The 19,765-nt window shown below is 50.1% G+C and overlaps 1 protein-coding gene across 6 annotated transcripts in view; it reads right to left on the bottom strand.

The window, feature by feature from the left end:
• KATNIP (katanin interacting protein) overlaps positions 1–19,765 on the bottom strand; it is a 187,450-nt gene that overhangs the window by 113,273 nt on the left and 54,412 nt on the right. For all 6 annotated transcript variants that reach the window (XR_003610397.2, XM_028109842.2, XM_028109841.2 and 3 more), the window contains 4 exons: positions 17,601–17,770; positions 15,772–15,869; positions 6,542–6,673; positions 2,512–2,640 (listed from right to left, as the gene is read on the bottom strand). Coding sequence is in view for 5 of the 6 variants with exons in the window: in XM_028109842.2 (XP_027965643.2) it covers positions 2,512–2,640; positions 6,542–6,673; positions 15,772–15,869; positions 17,601–17,770 (529 nt within the window). In the remaining variant the exon portion in view is untranslated. The remainder of the gene's footprint in view (positions 1–2,511; positions 2,641–6,541; positions 6,674–15,771; positions 15,870–17,600; positions 17,771–19,765) is intronic.

Here is a 19,765-nt window from a genome sequence, read left to right as displayed (position 1 = left end):
TGACCCAAGCTGAAGACAGATGCTTAACGACTGAGCCACCCAGGAGCCCCTCATATTCATTTTCTTAATAATGCTTTAATAACACAAAATTACTTCTCTATTTACCTAAAATTCACCTCTTTAAACAGTCAAAAACCTAAATAAAATAATTTTCTATGAAAATATTTCTAGGGGCACCTAGGTGGCTCAGTCGGTTAAGCGTCTGCTTTCAGCTCAAGTCATGATCCCAGAGTCCTGGGATCGAGCCCCGCATCAGCCTCCCTGCTCAGTGGGGAGCCTGCTTCTCCCTCTCTGTCTGCGCCTCCCCACTCTGCTTGTGCCCTCTCTTTCTTGCATGTGCGCACACTCTGTCTCTCTGTCAAATAAATAAATAAAATCTTTAAAAAGAGAAAGAAGGAAAATATTTCTAAAATATATTAGGATTTTTGTGTCTTCTTAAAACATAATTTAGTCTTTCCTTGATACTAATGGTCAATTTCTGGATAGAAATTGATCTGTAATAGAGGAGATGCCATCAGGAGCTATTATGGTTTTGTGTTTTTCATTTATTATTTTAAGTAATATCCTCTGTCACCCGAGTTTCTGGAAGTATAGGATATGGTTTTGAAGACAAGGGCAGTGCTTTCTCCTATCCCCTTCTGGCTTTGGTAAACCTCTTGGATTTTTGTTGTTGTTTTATTTTGTTTTTTACTTTACAGTTATCTTAATTTTGTATGATGAAGAAGAGATTTTAACTTTGAATTTTAAAATTCCTTTCTTTTATAGTCCCCAGATCTAACCCACAAAGTCCAAATTGTCTCCAAAGCTTTCCTTCCATATGAGGTAAACTGAAATCCTTAGGCCTTCTGATTCAGAATCACTGGGAGTTCTTATGTTAAACACTATGCTACCTCCTATATACAAATTCTATTAGCTTAAAAATGAGATTTAAATTATGTATTTCAAACAAATATCCTAAGTGATTCTTGTGCATATCAAATTTTGAGATCCACAGCTCTGTCTTTTCTTAAAACTGTGGTTCTCAAACATTGCTGCAAAATACAGTCATATATTTTGGTGCTTCAAAAAAAAACAACAACAAAACCCACCATGCCTGAACCCAAACCCAGGATCAGAATCTGAGCCTCTGGAACGTAGGACCTGTGCATTTGTGTTTATTTTATTTAGTTAGCTTTTACTTTTTATGTTGTGTTTATTGTAGATTTCGTATGCTATTTGTATGAAACAACAGAGAGTGATCCCATGTACCCTTCACCCAGTTTCCCCCATGGTAACACCCTGCATAATTAAAGCACAATAGCACAATCGGAAAATTAACATTAATACAATCCTACTAAGCTTTTTCAACCAGGTCTCCTTTTAAACTTTTTCTTTCTTTGCTGGTGCTTAGCTCTATTGAAGCAAAGTATCTAATCCTTAATGTGATAGCTTAAAAAAAAAAAAAAAAAAGTTTTATTTTGAAAAAAAGGTAAAACCCACAGAAAACATATCAGAGTAGTATAATGGAAGGGTATAATGAATACCCAAAAACCCTGCACCTACATTCACCGGTTCTTCACCAATTCTTGGAAGACCTGAGAACAAGGACCTTCTCTTACATAAACACAATATAATCATCAAATTCAGGAAATTTAACATCGATACAATATTGTTATCTAATATAGCGAATTTTCAAATTTGTTAATTTCCCCAAACCACCCTTACACTTAGGGCAATTACCACCCCTCTGCCCCCTGTAAGGATTTCATGTGGCCTAAAACTGTGGTATCTTGCTAGCCTCTTTTATCTGGAATAGGCTTTTTCATGCCACTGATAGTTTTGAAGACCCCAGGCGAGCTGTTTTACAGACAGTCGCTCAATTTGGCTTAAGGAGTCATGGGGTCCGGGTTTCCAGTCTGGGTTCCTCTGAGGCCTGGGAGAGCCACATCCTTTCTCTACTTCTTAGTTTCCCCAAACTACAAAATGAGAATGAAAATACCTAGCACTTGGGTGCCTGGATGGCTCAGTCAGTTTAGCATTTGCCTTTGGCTCAGGTCATAATCCCAGGGTACCGGGATCGAGTCGCACATCGGGCTCCCAGCTCAGTGGGGAGTCTGCTTCTCCCTCTCCCTCTGCCCCTTCCCCCACTCATGCTCTCTCACGCTCTCTCTCTCTCAAATAAATAAAATCTTAAAAAAAAAAAGAAAATACCTAGCATTTAACTCAAAGGGTTAATGCAGGAATGGATGTAACATACTCAACACAGTGCATAGCACTTAGTAAGTGCTCACTTAATATGAGCTTCTACTATGTTTAAAAAAAAATAGCATTAAGTCAAATCTCATGTGTATTGTTTTAAATGTAGTGGGTGGGTCCAAGGTTTTTGTGAAAGCCAAATCCTGCTGTGTGACCTGCTCCATCTTCCCAGGTGTAAATGAAGATGCTCTTGTGGGGTCAACCTCCTGCCCAGCTGCTTGGCTCTGGCAGAGACTCTGGCCCTTTGTGGGGTTATGAGGCTGAAATCCATCTTACCATCACATCCTGAATAGTTAAGAGGATCCTTTCTTTGTCTGTATTGCTTGCAGGGTCACGGCATGCGTGGGCATCCAGAAGGGTGAAATGAAAATCACAGGGCGTGGTGTTGGCGGAAGACTTGGTACCCTAGGGGCAAGCAGAGAGAATGGGCGCAGGAAAAGCAACTTATGTCCCCGAAGACGTGCCGGGTCCCTTGTCTTCTTTGTTGGTCTCCAGGCCTCCCGTCTCCCTCCTCACCTCCTCCTCGTTCTCTGCTCCCACTCCCAAAGCGGATCTGGTCAAACTCATCCCTGCCTCACCCACACCACTGCAGGCACATAGAAAGTAAGCAGACTGGGATTTAAACTCGGACCACCAACCACCTAAACACTGGCTCAGTGAGGACTGAGTGAGGACCGGCGTGGAGGTATGGCCACCACATCTTGCTGAATAAAAAAGGTGGGGTTATCAAATAGGGTGGATGGTATATAATCCCATCTTTGGGAAAGTAACAATAAGAAATAAGGGAGGGGCACCTGGGTGGCTCTGTCAGTTAAGCGTCTGACCCTTGGTTTCGGCTTAGGTCATGAGCTCAGGGTCGTGGGATCAAGCCCGCATTGGACTCCATGGTCAATGCTGAGTCGGCTTGAGATTCTCTCTCTCCCATCCCCTCTGCCCCCTCCTCAAATAAATAAATACAATCTTAAAAAAAGTCAAGGAAAAAACAGTACTCACTGGGAAGTTATTTATAAGGTCATCTAAAACAGAATTACCCAAGCAATGGGATGGCCCTAAAAACAATCCTTCATTTTTTAAGCCTCACCATTGAAATTACTGAAGGGGGACTGAAGGGATTTGCTGTGGGGCCCTGCTGGGGACCAGTGGGGTGGCCAGCGATGGCACAATAGAATCTCTGCCGTACCCACAGGTGGGTGAGCTGTTGTGGGCCTTGGCAGAGTCCACAGGGGGCAGAGCTGCTGTGGACACAGCTTGTGACTGGTGTTTAGTTGTTTCCACGTGTCAGCCAGTAACAATGACTTAAAACACTGAACGGTAGTTGTGGGCAAATAACCAGTTCACCCCACTCCAGGGTCCACACAGTGGAGGGAAAACTCAGAGCCAATAACTAAACTCGTGGACTACCACTCACTGGGAATGGGCCAGGACTGGAACATTCCAGATCCACCACCTCCTCTTGGATCTAATCAACACATACATATAATGAATATAAGAAATCTATATTCTGGATGGATATACCCATCTATGATCTCTGGGGCAGTGGCTTATGAAAAGACCTTTATGTTCTTTGTTATCAGTTGAATTCTTTATATAGACTGTGCATTATCAGGGGAAAGAAAGACATCTTACTAATAGAAAAGAGTGTGCACTTTGTTTCATTCCTGATACATAAATGGAGCCCTATTATCCACTGCAACACAAAGCCCAACATGACTGAGACCTGGCTCTTTGGTAGAACTCTCTGGAAAGAGGCATCCTGTTTTCATCCAAGTTCCTGAGCTGCTCAAAACCCTACAATGGCTTCCCCTCTGACTCAGAGCAGAATCCCTCGCCTTTACTACAGCCTCAAAGCCCTGGGCCATCTGAGCCTCGGCCTCACCTCTTTTCCTCGCCTGCTTGCTCACCCAGCGCCCAAACACACTGGCGTCCCCCTCCCCCTGCCGTCCTCCCGCCTCGGGGCCTCCGCACCTGCTGCTCCTGTGCCCGGCATGCTCTTCCCCACATGCCTCACTCCCCAGCTTTCTCGAGAACTGCGCACAGAGCGAACGAGAAGCCCCTGCCCGTCTTTCTCCAGCCCTTTGCCATTTCTCTGATAAGCCCCATTGCCTACTGTCTGTTTTATCGTCAGTGTATAGAACGGGGCCCGGGATCTGGAGTGGGGACCGTGGCCCATGCAGCACACACACCTGTCTCCCGGGGCGGCTGCTCCTCAGGTCCAGCCACTGCTGCTGTGTAAGAATGGGGCCCCTGAATGTTCGGGTTCTTCAAGACAAGCCCCCAGTTCACATTTTGACACAGAATCTCCTGATTCTTAAATGTCAGCTAGTAATTCTTTCAAAAGCCCCATGCACGTCAATGGGCTGGAGGCCAACAGAGCATGTCTGCGGCATGCGAGTCTGTGAACTCAGAGCCGCCAAGAAATTGAAGATTGCTAAGGGTATGATTGAAGGCAGACAGGCTGGTGTGTTTCAACAGTAAAGGTCAGATGAAAAGTACACACGCAGGCATGCACTTCCTTTTGCTCCATTTCAGAGCTGCTCTTGCAAACAGTGTGAGGTGGCTGAGTATATTTGGCCACATGCCTTTTTTTCCCCCTTTCTCTCTCTCTCTCTCTCTCTCGTTCAGATTGCATCTCTTACGGCTTCTGCCTTGGCCGAAAACTAGCGTCACCATTTTACTCTTTCACTTAGCAGGAAATAAGTCCAAGGGGAAATTGACTGTGAAGCCTTACAGAGTGCCCCCTCAAGATGGGGAGGAAAAGGAAAGAAAGAAGTACAATCAAGCACTCACGGTGGAGAAAATGAAGTGTTGGCAGGGCAGGGTGATGCGGATTCAGAGCATGCGTGCACATGGGAATGCTAATGGAAGCTTTAATAGCTTGTGAGGGGCAGGTTGTCTGCTGCTGCGGGGAGCTGGGGAGCTTGCCAAGGAAGGACTATATGTTCATTTAACGGGTGGGGGGGTACCAAATGGCCAAAGGAGACGAGGGAACTACCCCACTTCCTGCATGAAGGACGTGCACACGTTCTCTGACAGGGGGCATGGCTGGGACTGTAACAGACTGAACTTGGCCGCAGACCAGCCTCCCAAATGAAGGGAGACTGACGGCTATTTGCACAGACATGTGCTCAGATCCTGAGCAGGGACCATTCTGTTGATTCAGAAGTGTGCGCGCGCGCGTGTGCATGTGTGTGTGTGGTGTGTGGGAGGTGGGTGTTAAAGGCAATAAAGTCCACACCACAGTTTTGCCTACTATAAAATCCCATTTCTAGGGACTGGGTAGGAAACAAGGTCATTGGGTTATTCTATAAAAACAAAAGGGCTTTCTTTTTTTTTTTTCCAGAAAGACAGAATTTCCAATTTACTTTCAGACTTTTGTAGCCAGGATGTGAACCAAAGTGACCCTTTGCTCCTTACCTGTCCTTCTTTTATGTGCCAAGGACATACAAACAGGCAACACCACAGAGGAATGTTTCCTGGTCACTGTTCGCACAGCTTTTATGAGTCATGTGCATTTCCTAAAGGTAGGTTTTTGATACAGAAGCAAGACTTTGTTCTTTGATGAAGGCTGTTGCATCTGCAGCCTGGGCCCACAGCGGAACACATGCCTGGCGAATGGGGCAGGGGCTGGCTTAGGGGCCTGACTTTGTCCTGCTGCCTCCCAGTAATTTTGCTTCTATATAACCATGGAGACGATCTACATGCTCATTCTATGTATAAAAGCAATGCCCTTGGAATAAAATCCAACCACCCACGCTCACCCCTTGCCAGGCTCATTGTGCACCTACTGGTCTGCCCCACTGCCCTTCCAACCTCACCTCATCCCACACTCCCTCTGGGGCTCACATTGGGCCTACACTGTGCTCCTTCAACAAGTCCAGCCTCACGGCATCTGTGCATGCTGTTCCCACTGCCTGCAATCCTTTTCCCATCAGGTTTCAGCTAAGTATCAGCTCTGCCCACCTCCCCTTCCCTCACACTCTCACCCAGGTTTTAGGACCCTGGCAAATGTCACTTCCTCTAGGAAGCCTTCCTGGATACCCTCTCTCCTGGGCCCACCATACCTTGCCCCACCCCTCAGCCCCCTCCTGTGGTAGAGGGATCCTATGCTGTTGCCTCTCTGGGGTCAGACACCAGCCTTACTGATACCTGGACTCTGGGGGCCCTAGCGGAGCATCTAGCCCATGGTCTGGGTGCTCACTAGAGTGTGGGAGATGAATGTCGGAGTAAAAGAACTCAGAGGCATAAGGAAGGAAGCTCACAACGCACCCCGAGAACCACTGTAACACGACCTGAGGCCCAGTCCTACCTGTGGAAGGTCCCCAGAAGCACCCTGTGCCTTGGTGGTCTCATCTCCACATCCCTCAAAATCTTCAGAATAGTCCAGAGGAGGCTCGATGTGGAGCCTCGGGCCAGCTTCCGTTCTGATCTGCACTGATTTCTAGACAAAAGAAGACTGTTTCAGACACAATGGAACGAGCATCTCGATTCCTCTGAGGGGTGAGCTTTAGGGGACTGACCGCGAGGTGGCATGTCCCTGTCCCCCAGCAGTCACCCTACGAGGCACACTGGCCCAGCATTGGTTCGGGAAGGGCCAGCCCGACGGGTCCTGCCGCCTCTGCTAAAAAGTCTTTACTGGTTCCTACTGCACAAAGCACGTTCAGTGGAATTTTCTTAAAGCAACTTTTTGGGTTGAAATACCTTAGCAGTAGAACGTTAGTGGGTGATAAACTTCCCTAAATTGGCTTTGTGATCCAATGAGTTTAGGAGACCCTGGGGGTCCTTTTTTCCTCAGGACTTCTCAGGGCTGGGGCCAGAGGGGTATAAGCAAGGCACCACATTTAAGAGGGAGCACAAATCCAAGAGTGAGGGCCTCCTTGAAGTTTCTGCTCTGGGCCTCGCTCTAGGGAGGCCCGGCTCCTCAGAAAAGGAAGAGGTCAGCCAAGCCATGTGTACTGAATGCATTACCCCTCCCAGGGACAGAGATTTAGACCCTGCCTTTCTCCTCGTGTCCTGGGTTAGAACCCTCCACCCCTGTAAGACTCTGCGTCCCCATAAGCTTGGTGAACTTAGCGGTTATCTCGATGATGAAGGACACGATGCCGAACCTTACTGCCCTGCAGGCCTCTCCCTGGTTAGGACTGAACACCTTTCTCCTCCACAGTCACACCCGCCCCTCCCCCCATCAGCGCTTTCACACTAGTGTTACTCCTAGTGCTTTAGATGCTCACTTAGTCCTATAGCAACCCAAGGGGGAAACCGAGGCACCACGCTCCATGCCTCTGGCCCAAGATCACACAACTAGGAAGCCGCAGAGCTTAGATCTGAACCCCAGCAGGACAGCTCCAGAGGCCTTGCTCTAAACCAGGGATGGGTCAACATTTCCCATAAAAAGGAAGTATTTTCGGTTTTGCCAGCCATATGGTCTCCATCACAGTATTGAACTGTGCCATTGTAGCTCAAAAGCAGCCACAGATATTGCCTAAGTAAACAGGTATGGCTGGGTCCCCAAAACACTTTATTTACAAGAACAGGCTGTGGCCAGATTCGACCCAAGAGATGGAGTTTGCCCACCGACCCCGGTACTAAACTGCCCCACTGTACTGCCCCCAGTAGGCATGTGAAGAAGAAATGTGCCCAGCCTCAGCTACCATGGCCTTTGGGGAGAAGAGAGGGAAATTAAGGAATTTCCTGAGAATATCAAACACTCAAAAAAGTAGGTAGGAGCATGGCTATAGATCATTCGAGAAAAAGATCTTGGCAAGAAAGAGTAAAGAAAGAGAGGCTGGAAAAGGCAGGTAGGGAGCCCCCTGTCGGAGAACAGGGAGGAGACAGAGGGGCAGAAGGAAGGTGCGCGGGACATTTTTCTTCCTTACTTTTTCTTTTTTTTTTTAAGATTTTATTTATTTATTTATTTGACAGAGAGACACACAGCGAGAGAGGGAACACAAGCAGGGGGAGTGGGAGAGGGAGAAGCAGGCTTCCCGCCGAGCAGGGAGCCCGATGTGGGTCTCGATCCCAGGACCCTGAGATCATGACCTGAGCCGAAGGCAGATGCTCAACGACTAGCCACCCAGGCGCCCCACATTTTTCCTTCCCTAGGGCCATCCGCCACTTGGCCATGCCCCCCAGGCTCTGACTCCAAGTGTGGCCTCGCTGTCACCCAGGCTGTCAGCTTGCTCTCAGAGCATTTCGGAGGGTGGCCGCAGGATGTATGGAGGGGAAGCAGTACACGGAACAGGCCAGGAGATTCCTGAGAGTTTCCTTGCCCTGGGCTGGGATGAAGCTGTAAGGGCTTTGAAGTTCATCTCCAAGATAGATTTTTCTACCATAACCCTGGCGAGGGCGGGCTCTCCCCTCCTCCTCAGGAACCATTTAATAGCGCCCAAATGCTGAAATGAGAGAGACAGAGAGACAGAGAGAGACAGACAGAGAGACAAAGAGAAGGAGGAAGGGCCGGAAAGAGGGAGAGGGGGAGGGAGAGAGAAGGGGTAAGAGGCAGGGGCACCGGGCATGGGGCACAGCCTGGCCCCTCCATAGTTCTCTGTTCCTTTAGCTAGAAAGGGAAGGCCTGGACGAGGGCCTCACTACTGCACGTACAGCCGGTCCGTGCACCAGAAGCCTCGGCTTCTCCTGGGGAATTTGTGAGAAATGCTGAATTTCAAGCCCCGTCTTAGAGCTAGGAATCAGAATCTGCATTTTCACAAGAGTCCTGGTGACTTACATGCACACTGAAGTTTGAGTAGCATGAGCCTAAGTTTTGTGGTGGGTGCTGCTGTTTCCACCTGTCCCACACGTGCCCCCCTGTCTGGGCAAAAGCACCCTGATTTTGGGGGGGGGAAATCCTCTCCCTCCCTCCCCACCCCCAATCCAAGTGTTCATGTGGAACTGAGTCCATGGGTGGCTGGAGCATATGACAGGCCCAGCCGAACTGAGCGCTAGATCCTGCGGGCCCGGAGTGACTAGGTGACTGGTTCAGGGAAGCCAAAGAGATGCAATAGCAGGCTGACAGAATGTAAGGTGGGAGCTGATGGTGGCCACCTTGGTACCACGCAGAGCAGCATGGGGAAAAGCAGAGTTGAGAGATGGAGAATGAGCCCGCCTACACTGTCTGAGCTCCTGGATCCAGCCATGCCTGAATTAGGCCTTCCCACGGGCAAGTGAAAGAGCTGGCATTAATGCAGCTCTGCGGGTCTGATCTGAATGATAAATACGAGAAAGACCTCCAGGGTTCAAGGAGGAGAGCCCAGGTATGTCTCTGTCCACTGCTGCTTTCCCATCCCCCCCATCCCCAGAAGTGTCCCTCGCCCTTCCTGGGAGTTTGGCACAACTGCTCGCCTTGCCCAAAGGTCAGGAGATGGGTTTGCAGTAGGCATGAAGGCATGTAATCAGCAAGTCCTTTCTGAATCCTGACTGCATACAAGGTTCTGGAAGCATGTCAAGACAGTAAAAAAATGTAACCACCAATGGCCTGGCCTTGGGGAGTTCACACAGCACACACAACAGAAGAACATGTTTAGGAAGCAACATTTGACAAAATTAACGTGGTCCAGAAAGAGTTTTAAATGCTGAGTGGGTACTGGAGAGGGGAATAAATAATCTTCCATCTGGCCTGCTCTCCCACCCCAGCCCCAGGGAGGTGCCTCTGCCACCACTGGAGGAGATGGGGAGCCGCCTCACCCACATGAAGACGCCCACCTCCCAATAGGAGCACGAGGCTGGCAGGTTCCAGCCCAGCCCCCAGGAGGCGCCCGCTCCCTGCCTCCCACCTTCACATGCTTGCAAGGATGATGCCCAAGCTCCTGGCTGGCTCCCCGCTTGGCACGCTGCTTTACCCGGAGTGGGTGTTTGTAAGTGCCTGCTCTCTCCTGCCTACTTGCAGCACCCAGACTGGATAGACCCCTGCAGGATCACCCACATACCAGGACAGGATTTAAAAGCCCTGATCCCCAAACACCCATGTTCCAGTTTGCTGGCCCTCGGCCAGCTTTTGTCCTCAGCCACACTCAGCCCAAGGCCATGCCCAGAGTTATCTGTGTGTATCTGCCGCCCCCTCAGCAAAGTGTTCTAAGAGATGTGTGTTCAAATTACTGTAGACTAGAAAGATCAAGGCTAGGGGTTGCCCTGTATGGTTGTTCAGGTTGTGCAGTACGTTAAGTAGCTCCCTCTAGAAGTAAGAGAGCTCTGAAGATACTGACAGGCAGGTTTGGGGTGGGGAGTAAATCTACCCTATTTGATATGTTCTTCCCGGATTTGTCTGATCTCTTATAAATAATAGCGCTCAACATTCTGACAGTCTGCGTCATGCAAGGTTGCTGTAACAGCCGATGCTTTATGGGTTGTTTCATTCATTGTCCTCACGGCAGGGGTTTTCAAAACTCAGAAATAGGAAAACAAAGGAAAGGGCTTCACATTTGTACTCGTGAACTTTCCTGGGGGTGCTTCAGCTGCCTGGCCCACAACAGGAAACCGGATACAGCAGGAGAGCGAAAGCAAAGCCTTTGCTTTAAATTGCAATGAACTTGCTTTCTGGGCTTTTAAGGAAAGCCCACCCCAGAGTAAATTGCTGAAAGGCCAATCCCTTCACTACCAATTTAATGCTGAGCCGATGACGTTCATCAAATCTGACAGCATTTTGGTAAACGACGGCTCTGTTGATTAGGCCGCTGTCCACCCAAGTATTACAAGGCTGAGGAAGCCATAAATCTTAATCCACTGATAGCAGGAGAAAGATCTGAGGCTGAGAAGTGGTGGGGGATAAAGGACAGTACCAACAAGAGCCCATTTATCACCTCCAGCCCAGTCCATGGTGCAGGCAACAGCTCGAAAGCCAACACTGAGCCACCATCCGCCTTCTTGGCTCTCCCACAGTCAGAGAGTCCCAAGAAGGGTTTTCCAGGTCAGGCTCTGGGCCAGCATTTGGATGACTCTGTGACCTTCTGGAGGAGGGATCCTTGGGCCCACATGCCTGGGGCAGCCCCTTCTGTCAGGGGCATCTCTATCGGAAAGTGCTTCCTAGTTGCTGGGCAAGGCCCTAAGAAGGGAACTTATTCTACAGGAAGAGGCAAAGGTATTTGTCCTGGTCACTGGGAAGGGGACATGTGACCCACGGGAGTTTAGGGCAACACTCAGGAAAACTGGCATGCTGGCCCGCTGAAGAGTGCAGGGAGGCCACGGTGAGGGAGCAGTGCTGGCCGGGGGTAGGCTGGGATTTCGGGGCTCCCTGGGCACTGTGACCTCTGTGTCCCCTGCTGACCCAGCCACGGTCAGTACCAAAACACCAAGTGCTTCTGTGGCCCCCACCTGTTCCTCCTGCTGGGCACAGCCATACAAGGGCAACCCCAGGACTGGGACCGGGTGGTGGGACCTCTCCTGATGGAGTGGCTTTTGAGAACTGGCCACCACTGGCCACTGGGGATTCTGCCGCCTTGACCACTGCCTACCTCTGGCTGCCTCCAAGGACAGTGGAGCCCACCCAAAAGGGTGAGGTCGAGATGGCCTTTCTTCCTATCCTATGCACCCCAAAGCCTGTCCCTGGGTACTTTCTACCGGGGAGAAACTTCGTACTTAGCTCCACTTGTTGGGGTCAAAGGAAACCCAATCAGTCCCTCTCCCTCCTGGCAACAGTGCAGTCGGTACATTGGGTCTATCTACTGTCCTGGACAAGAAGCTGGGGTTCCAGGCCCTGCTCGGGGAACAGCTCCAGGGCAGGCAGGCTTTTCGCTTCTGGTCACAGCCTAGCAAGGCGGGAGTGGGCATCTGGTCCAGGCTGACCAACTAAGAGATTCAGATGGTCTCTCTCCTGGACAATTTCCACAAACAAATACTGAAACACCGGGGAGATGACACCATGGGATGGGTCGAGGAAGCTGACATGATCAGGGGGCTCTGGGGGCCAGGGACAGAGCTGTGAGGTGGAGGCTGGGGGACAAAGAGACACAGGCTGCATTAGACTCACGGCGGGGGGAGGGGGAGCCCTGCTTCAAAGCCTCCTGCCTGGTCCTCCTGCAGCCACTTGGCCCTATGGGCATCCTTCGGCATGCGGCCGCCAGGGATCTTCCTAAAATGTGAGCCCAAAACACATAACTCTCCTATTGAAAACCCTCCAGAAGATTCCTCACATTTAAAATGAAATCCAAACTTCTTCCTGGGGGCTTCCAGGCACTGTGTGATCTGCCCCCTCTGACCTGTGATCCCTGACCCCCGCACTCACCCTCTCCGTCCCTGCACACTGGCCACCCCAGGGTCCCTTCAGCCTGACCTGGCTTCCTGCCGCCCCCGCCATGCCCTCTGCTGGGAGACTCCCACCAGACCTTTGTGGGGCTGGCTCTGCTCTTCCCCAGTGGACAGGTCAGGCTCCACAGTCCTCGTTAACTGCTCCACCGGGCAGGTGCCACTGCTAACCTCACTTGCAGATGAGGAAGCAGCCACCAGACGCTGAGCCGCTTCTCCCGGCTCTGTGCTACTGGATAGTGGTGGAGCCCAGGCTTGGATCCGTGACCGCTGGGTTCCTGAGTCAGTGCCCTCACTCATCTCTCTGGACGTGTCTGTCCCCTGCCGCCAGGTGCCCCTCCCCAAAGCAGCGGACAGCCCCTGCTGACGGACTGCCCGTGACACACAGCGAGCACGCACTCCCTCCTGGCAGCCCTGGGAGGTCTGACTGATGATGGAGACAAGGCTCAGACAGGTCCCACCGCCAGCTCCAGGGCACACAGCTAGGAAGTAGCTTGTCTGACTCCAAAGCCCATTCCTGTCTTTCCAGGGGCCACAGGTTCAAAGGCCCCAGTGGGCCAGGCGGGAAATGGAGAGGTGGGAAGCCAGCAGGTGGGAGGGAAAGAGCAGCCCAAGCACAATGACAGGCTACAGCCGCCACTCGGCCTTAGCTCGGGGGCTCTAAAGGGAGTGGTGTGGACTGCGGCAAACGGGAGCGTGTGTACCTGGCCTGACGGGGCTGCACTCTGTGAATGGCTGCCTCTCGGGGAGGCAAAGCCCAGCAGGATGGCCAGCTCTTTCCATTTTACCAGGGAAGTCAGAATCGAGCGTTTTAAAAATACAGAAAAACTTTTGAATTTAAATGTTAGCGAGTGACTAAGTCTTTTTTAAACTGTATGAGTCCAAAAAACATTCTCCGGGGGACAAATTCAGCCCACAGGCCTCAAGCTGCTCACTCGGAAGTCCGGCAGGCCAGTTCTCCGTACACTTGGACCGGTTGTCACATCTTCCTTGCGGGCGTCCCGCCATACCCCCCACCCCGTCTTCACAGCTGGGGCTCCAAGGGCAGGAACCAAGCCTTATGTGATTGTTTGCTTCTAACCCCAGAGCCTCACATAGTGCCTGGCCCGGGGTAATAAATGCTTGCTAAATTAAAATTAAAGAATGATTTCTTTTGGGACATGGCTTCTAGTCCTCTCACCACTACTGAATGCTCCCTGGTTTATCCATATTGAGAGGGTGTGGTCCCCAAAACACGGCATGTGGGTGGAGCAGAGTCCGTGCAGCAGTGGGGGGGGGCTGACCCCCCAGAACCCCTTCTACTTTATTCCTAGGATGACTTTGTTCAGTAGAGGCCAGAAAACCAGTCTGTGTTTCCCAGATGCCCTTGCTGTGGACGTTCTAGAAATGAGCTAGCTACAGCCCATCAGATGGCCTCCTACAAGCAGGGAGAGCAGAAGTGAGGTGGAAAGAAGACACATGGTGGCCGATTCTGTGCTGAGCACAGTGGCTGAGGCGATGGGTTTTCAAGTGTCCCAGCCCGGCCGGACAGGCTATGGGCAGTGCTGCTCTAGCAGGCACAGTGTCATCAGAGGCCAACGGTTGTGGCAGTGGCCACCTGCTTCCTGGATGATCCCTGATGCCAACCTTCCACCCTCCCCACCGTGTCCTAGGTAGCAGATTTCCTGGCAGGCTGTGCTGGAAGGCTGGGTGCCATTCCTGGAGGCCCCCCCGGCTCAGGACCCCTTCTTTTTTGCCTCCTGGAGATCTTGCAAGCACCCACTTCCCTGCGTTCTGTTCATCTCTGATTAAAACAGCCTGAGTGGTCTCTACTGTTAGGCACTGACTGACCCCTGACTGATAACAGTGCATAAGGACAATTACAGCCTTCATGGCATCAGGAAGCCAGGAAATTAGCCATGATTAGGCCCTGTGAAGTGTGGGACCGCAGGGAGAGGCTGGGGAGGGATGCTAATTAATCTTAGGCCAAGTCTTGTAAATTGCACAGGCTCTGGGGCCAGCCGTGAAGTCACAGTCTAAGATGCAAATATGGCTCCTGATAATAGAAGGCACTCGAAACAACTAGGAGGGTCTGAAGTGGGAAGTGGAGAAAGGCCTCCTTAATGAGAAATTAACATTCATTGCTGGGGACAAAAGGAGGCCTCCTAGGCTGTGAGCCCTGTAGGCCTTGCTCAGCTGCACTAAGATAAGGCTGTGGGAGTCAGCTAGCTGGCCAGGAACACCCTCAGTACTTCATCACAGACCCACAACGGTAGGGAATACTAATGGGTTTGGGGGTCACAGGTCCAGGGTTCAAACCTCCCTAGTCGCTCTGTGACTCTGAGAAAGTCAGCTTATCTCTCTGGGCCTCAGTTTCATCAAAGGTACAATGAGGACAGTAATAGACCTACAGGGTTATTGCAAAGACGGCCAATATAGCTTATGGAAATACGTCCTACAGACCCACACATATGGCACAGGGCAAAAGATCAATTCAAATCTGGGTGACCACAGGATTAAAAAGGATTACACACCATTGCTTAAGCCTCATTTCAGACTAAGTGAGTCAGAATCTCTGGGGGTGGGGCTCCCCAGGTGATGTGAATGTGCTGTGGGGGTTGAGACCCACTGATCCTAGGCAAGGTGTGAGTAACCGCAAGGTAAGGACTATACGGGCAAGAATACGGCACTTGGAGCAAAGATCTGGGCTTGAGTCCTGCTGCTGTCACTTCTTAGTGGTTGGCCTCAGAGAGCTCACTTGGCTTTTCTGAGCATTCATCTCCTTGGCTTCTTTAAAACAGGAAGGAATTTAGAACTTGCCCTACAGGTCTGCTGTGAGGACAGAGGAGAGGAGTCACGTGGGAACTCAGCCCGCATCTCGTACCCGGTTGGCACTCAAAAACACAAGCTGCTGAAGCACCCTGAAGTGGCATCTCAGGTCTGTGGGGCGGGGGCTTGGTCTCATTCACCCACTGCATCCCTGGCATCGAAGAATGTGCCTGGCACATAGTAGGTGCTCAGTAAAAGACAGCTGTATAAATGAGTCATCACCACGGGGCTGTGAGTCTGTGCTGGGGTGGCCCCATTCCCCATCTGGAGGGGAGGATCATGCCACACAGAGTGGGCAGGAGGTCCCCAGACTCCTCTACTTTCCAGGGGCCAACACTACATGCAGAGAGGACATCATGTGGTGCCCAGCCAGACCCACCACTGCCCACAGGGATTTCCAGTGCTCGGATTATGTTTCTGTTTCCACAAGAACCCTGCTCCTTGTTCTGAAGCACGAGATAAGGCCGTGTGTCTCTACACTGCCTAGGGTTTCCAGACCTGGTGCCATCCTCGGCGCTGGACTTTGCTGGGGGCTGTCCGTGAACTGCGTCTTAAAGCTTCCTCTGCTTCTCGCAACAGGGTTCTCCGTCCGTAATCTGCACCAGGGATGAGGGAAAGAGACTCAGTGAGGCACCCGTGACGAGTTCACACCCAAGGAAGATGCATGACTTCCATCTAAAATGCACACCCCCGTGCTCAAAGTCTCGTATGCAAAGTGAGTCCTGGTTGTAGCAGCAAGGCATTAGAAAACAGGCCAAATGCCCAGGAGAAAGGGAAGGGGGAGGAGTAAGTCACAGCTGAATCGGCCAGGTCTATATACAAAAGGAACAGTCTCTGAGATAGGGAAGCAGGGTACACACCGTGTGTGCTACAGGCCATCATTTGTGTAAAAGAAGACAGAAGGGAGGGTTATTTGTTGAATGAGTTAAGGTACTGCTGGGGGCCCAAGTACAGAGACTCCTGCTAACTGCACCTCCTTGAAACCTGGACCAGGAAAGGCCTGCTTGTCCCAACTAGCAGCAGGTTGGCCCGACTCCTCCCCTCCACCCCCGCCCCCGAGAGCTAAGAGAATCATCCCACTTCCCTTGTTGCCCTGGAGGGCTAGGAAGCTCATGCTGAACTCTAAGCTGGACAGCAGTGACTCTCCTAGGCGAAGGTTTGGGGACATCACTTTCTCCTTTTATCTCCTCGTTGTTTTGAGTTTTGCTGTCTATTATGGCTTGGGATATTTCCCATACCTATAAGGCAATGAATCAGAACAACACGAATCAAGATTATTGTGCGATGGGCCTTTTACATTTCTTATGTCATTTAATCTTCCTGGCAAGCCAACAAGGTGGGCTTAATTATTCCCATCTCATAGAAGAGGAAACTGAGGGTCAGAGAGGACCCGATTGCCAGAGGTCTCAAAGCTAGAGAGAGGCAGAAACCCAGCTCTGCCTCATTCCAAATGCGCTTCCTGCCACTTGGTAGCAGGCAGGGTCCTCAGACAAAGCAGCCTGCCTTCAAGGGCACTCTGGTGCCCTAGGGATGGGTGCCCTTGTCAGTCCCATTTGACAGATGAGGAAACAAAGGCCCGGAGAGACAAAGTAACATGGCCAAATTGGGACCCGACCCCATGTGCTCAGCCATTTCATTCACTTTCCTGCCAGGTCGTTTTTGGAGCCAGCCACTGGGTGGGGTGCTTCTACTCCAACTTCACAGACTCTCTGAGCTTTTAGTACAGGACACATGGGACCGGTTTAAAGTCTGTGAAGTATGGATTAACTACATTCAGACATGAAATGTGGAGTCAAATATCACATGGGGTTGGGTACTAAAGTGAAGACAGATCCAGTGAAAATCAGGTATAATTTAAATTATTCTAGACATTTCCTTCAATTACTGGCACCGTGAAATGGAAAAGCCAGGAATTTACTGCTCTGGCCACCTTTGCCCTGGGGTAATGGAGGCCAAGGCTAAGTTTTAAAAGGAATAAAAAGGGATTTCTCTCTCTTTCTCACACTCCTGCTCTTTCTCTCTTTTTTTTAGAGAGAAAGAAAGAAAGCACACGTGCATGCCAGCAGCGGAGGGGCAGAGGGAGAGAATCTCAAGCAGGCTCCTCATCCAGTGCAGAGCCCAACACAGGGCTCGATCTCACGACCCTGAGACCATGACCTGAGCTGAAATCCCGAGTCGGCTGCTTAACCCACTGAGCCACCCAGATGCCCCCTGCTCTCTTTCTGGCAAAGTGGGTAGAGTTAACTTGAACAGGTTAACTAGTTATTTGCTGGTAAGTTTCGGGGCATGGGATATAGTTCCACTGGGCCCAGGTGACCCGTGCTCACCGTGTGTCCCCTCGGTGTGTGAGGCACTCCTGGTGAAGTCGGAGTGGACAGCTTTCCAGGAAGACGTCTTCAGCTCCGAATTGGCCCCGTTGACGTAGACAGAGAAGCCCTGCTCTAAGTGCTCCAGTCTCAGTTGCATGGGGTCCTTGGTTTTCAGATGCTTTAATATCCTGGAAGAGAAACGATCACTTGCTCCTTGTTATGTGAGCCTGGGCCGCCACCCACCTCCATGTGGGGAGAGAATGGGCAAAGCGTCTCTAATTGGAGGCCGGGTGGCGGGTGCCCAGCTGTTCATCGACAAACAGCCTGTAAGAGGCCCATTACACACACGGAGAAGCAGCAAGGGGGAGACTGTTTCGGGCCCTGCAGGGGTGTTTCTGCTTTCGTTCTGAGGCTCAAACGCACATTAGCGACAACACAGGCGCACGTCATTCCTCGCCCTGTGGTGGCCCAAGACAGAAAGCAGGCATGTGTGAGCGCAGTCACCACACAGCCTGGGCTTCCTGGGATTACCCCAATTTCATGCATCTCCACCTTGTGTGGATAATGGCACCTTCTCCAGGGCATAACAAAACATGGGTCTAAGGGTCTTAGGTTCTAAGCCTTTGCAAGAGATTTCAGAGAACATCTACAAATCAGAAAACATCCTTCATCCGACCAGGTCGACTGACTTTCTGCTTCAGTAAATAAACATGTTTTCAAAAGCTCACCCCTGATATCTCAAATGTCATCAGTTTATAGTCTGATGCAGTGAAAGCATATATCAAAGCAGGCTTTAATTCAAGATTAACGATATGATTATCACCTTTTGGCTAAAAGGGTCTTGCCGTGAACATGGCTGGACCTCTAGTTCAAGTTTTCTCGAAAACCCAACCTCACACCTCAGGCTCGATCCTTTCCCAACTCCTGATACTGTCAGTGCCATAACAGCGTGTAGCATCCTCACCAGCCCCAACAGAACCACTCCCATCGGACGCCAAATCCTTGTGTCTCTACAACCACCTTTGTGCACCCCGCATCAACTAGCTTTATTTCCGCACAAGAAGAAATACAGACAACCAACCCGCATGGCAACCAGGGTGCATCCCTTTTAAATAAGTTCCTGCCAAACTAGCAAAATGCAAATTTTAAAAAATAATAGAAACAGTAATCACGTAAAGGGTGTGTATGAGGTGCCAGACTGTTCTACCTGCGGTACAGATACGGTAGTTGGTTCTTGTTATTGGCGGTAGTTTTATTTTATGAAGTCACCACAAAACATCGAGTTAGTGAATACTGAAACTTTGTTCCTAGGGGAAAACACAGGATTTGGTTCCTGTGAGCCTCATAACATTTTCACCAAATGATCAATATAGAACCCTGCTGTGTGTATGTTTCTGTTTAAGGGCATCTTATTTGATACATAGTTGAGACACTGACAAGGAACTCACACACCAGCAGCTCTGTAACTCAGGCCTGAGGGAAGCTCATCTAACACATGTTTTTTCTCCCTTAGACATCATAGCCTTTGTACATTTAGGAACACTAGACAGCACTTCAGCACCATGCCTGGGGCCAGTTTAAACAGCAAAATCACCAACAAAAAGCATAAAAATGTGGAAGACATGGCACTCAGTATACTTATGGGGTAAGAGCTAAAATAAGAAGGTGGAGTATTCCCTTGTTCTACCACAGCTAGGAACATGTGTATCGGGCAACCAAAATTTTTTGCCACTCTGCACTTGTCTTTGAATGACCACAAAAGCACTGCAAATATTTAAAATTTACGAGTAAATTTTCATGAGTAGGTGAATTCATATTTAGGGAACCTGTGAATAATAAGGATTGACTATATTAAGACATTAATCTTCCCTAACAACCCTATGCGGTAATTACTTTTATCATCCCCATGTAATAGATAAGGAGAGACACAGAGAGGGTAAGTAACTGGCCCAAGGTCACACAGCTGGTATGGTGGGTAGTAGGGCTAGGGTGCAAACTTAAGCAGTCTGGCTCGAGTCTTCACCACAACAAAGACAATCTCTACAGCTAAGCGAGAGGACACTGGACCTGGCCAACTTAGACATTGCTGGTAACTCACAGAACCTTTTCAGAAGTACTATGAAAATAGAGAAAATGCCATATGCTTGGTCTTCCCCTTAGTGAGCCCATTCTGCCAAATCACT

Source organism: Eumetopias jubatus, unplaced genomic scaffold, assembly GCF_037043125.1.
Source record: "Eumetopias jubatus isolate StellerSeaLion01/CBP00866 unplaced genomic scaffold, mEumJub1_p1.0 scaffold_12, whole genome shotgun sequence".
Classification (NCBI taxonomy): Eukaryota; Metazoa; Chordata; class Mammalia; order Carnivora; family Otariidae; genus Eumetopias; species Eumetopias jubatus.
The sequence above is the reverse complement of the archived record's forward strand: the minus strand, read 5'-3'. Positions and strand labels throughout refer to the sequence as shown.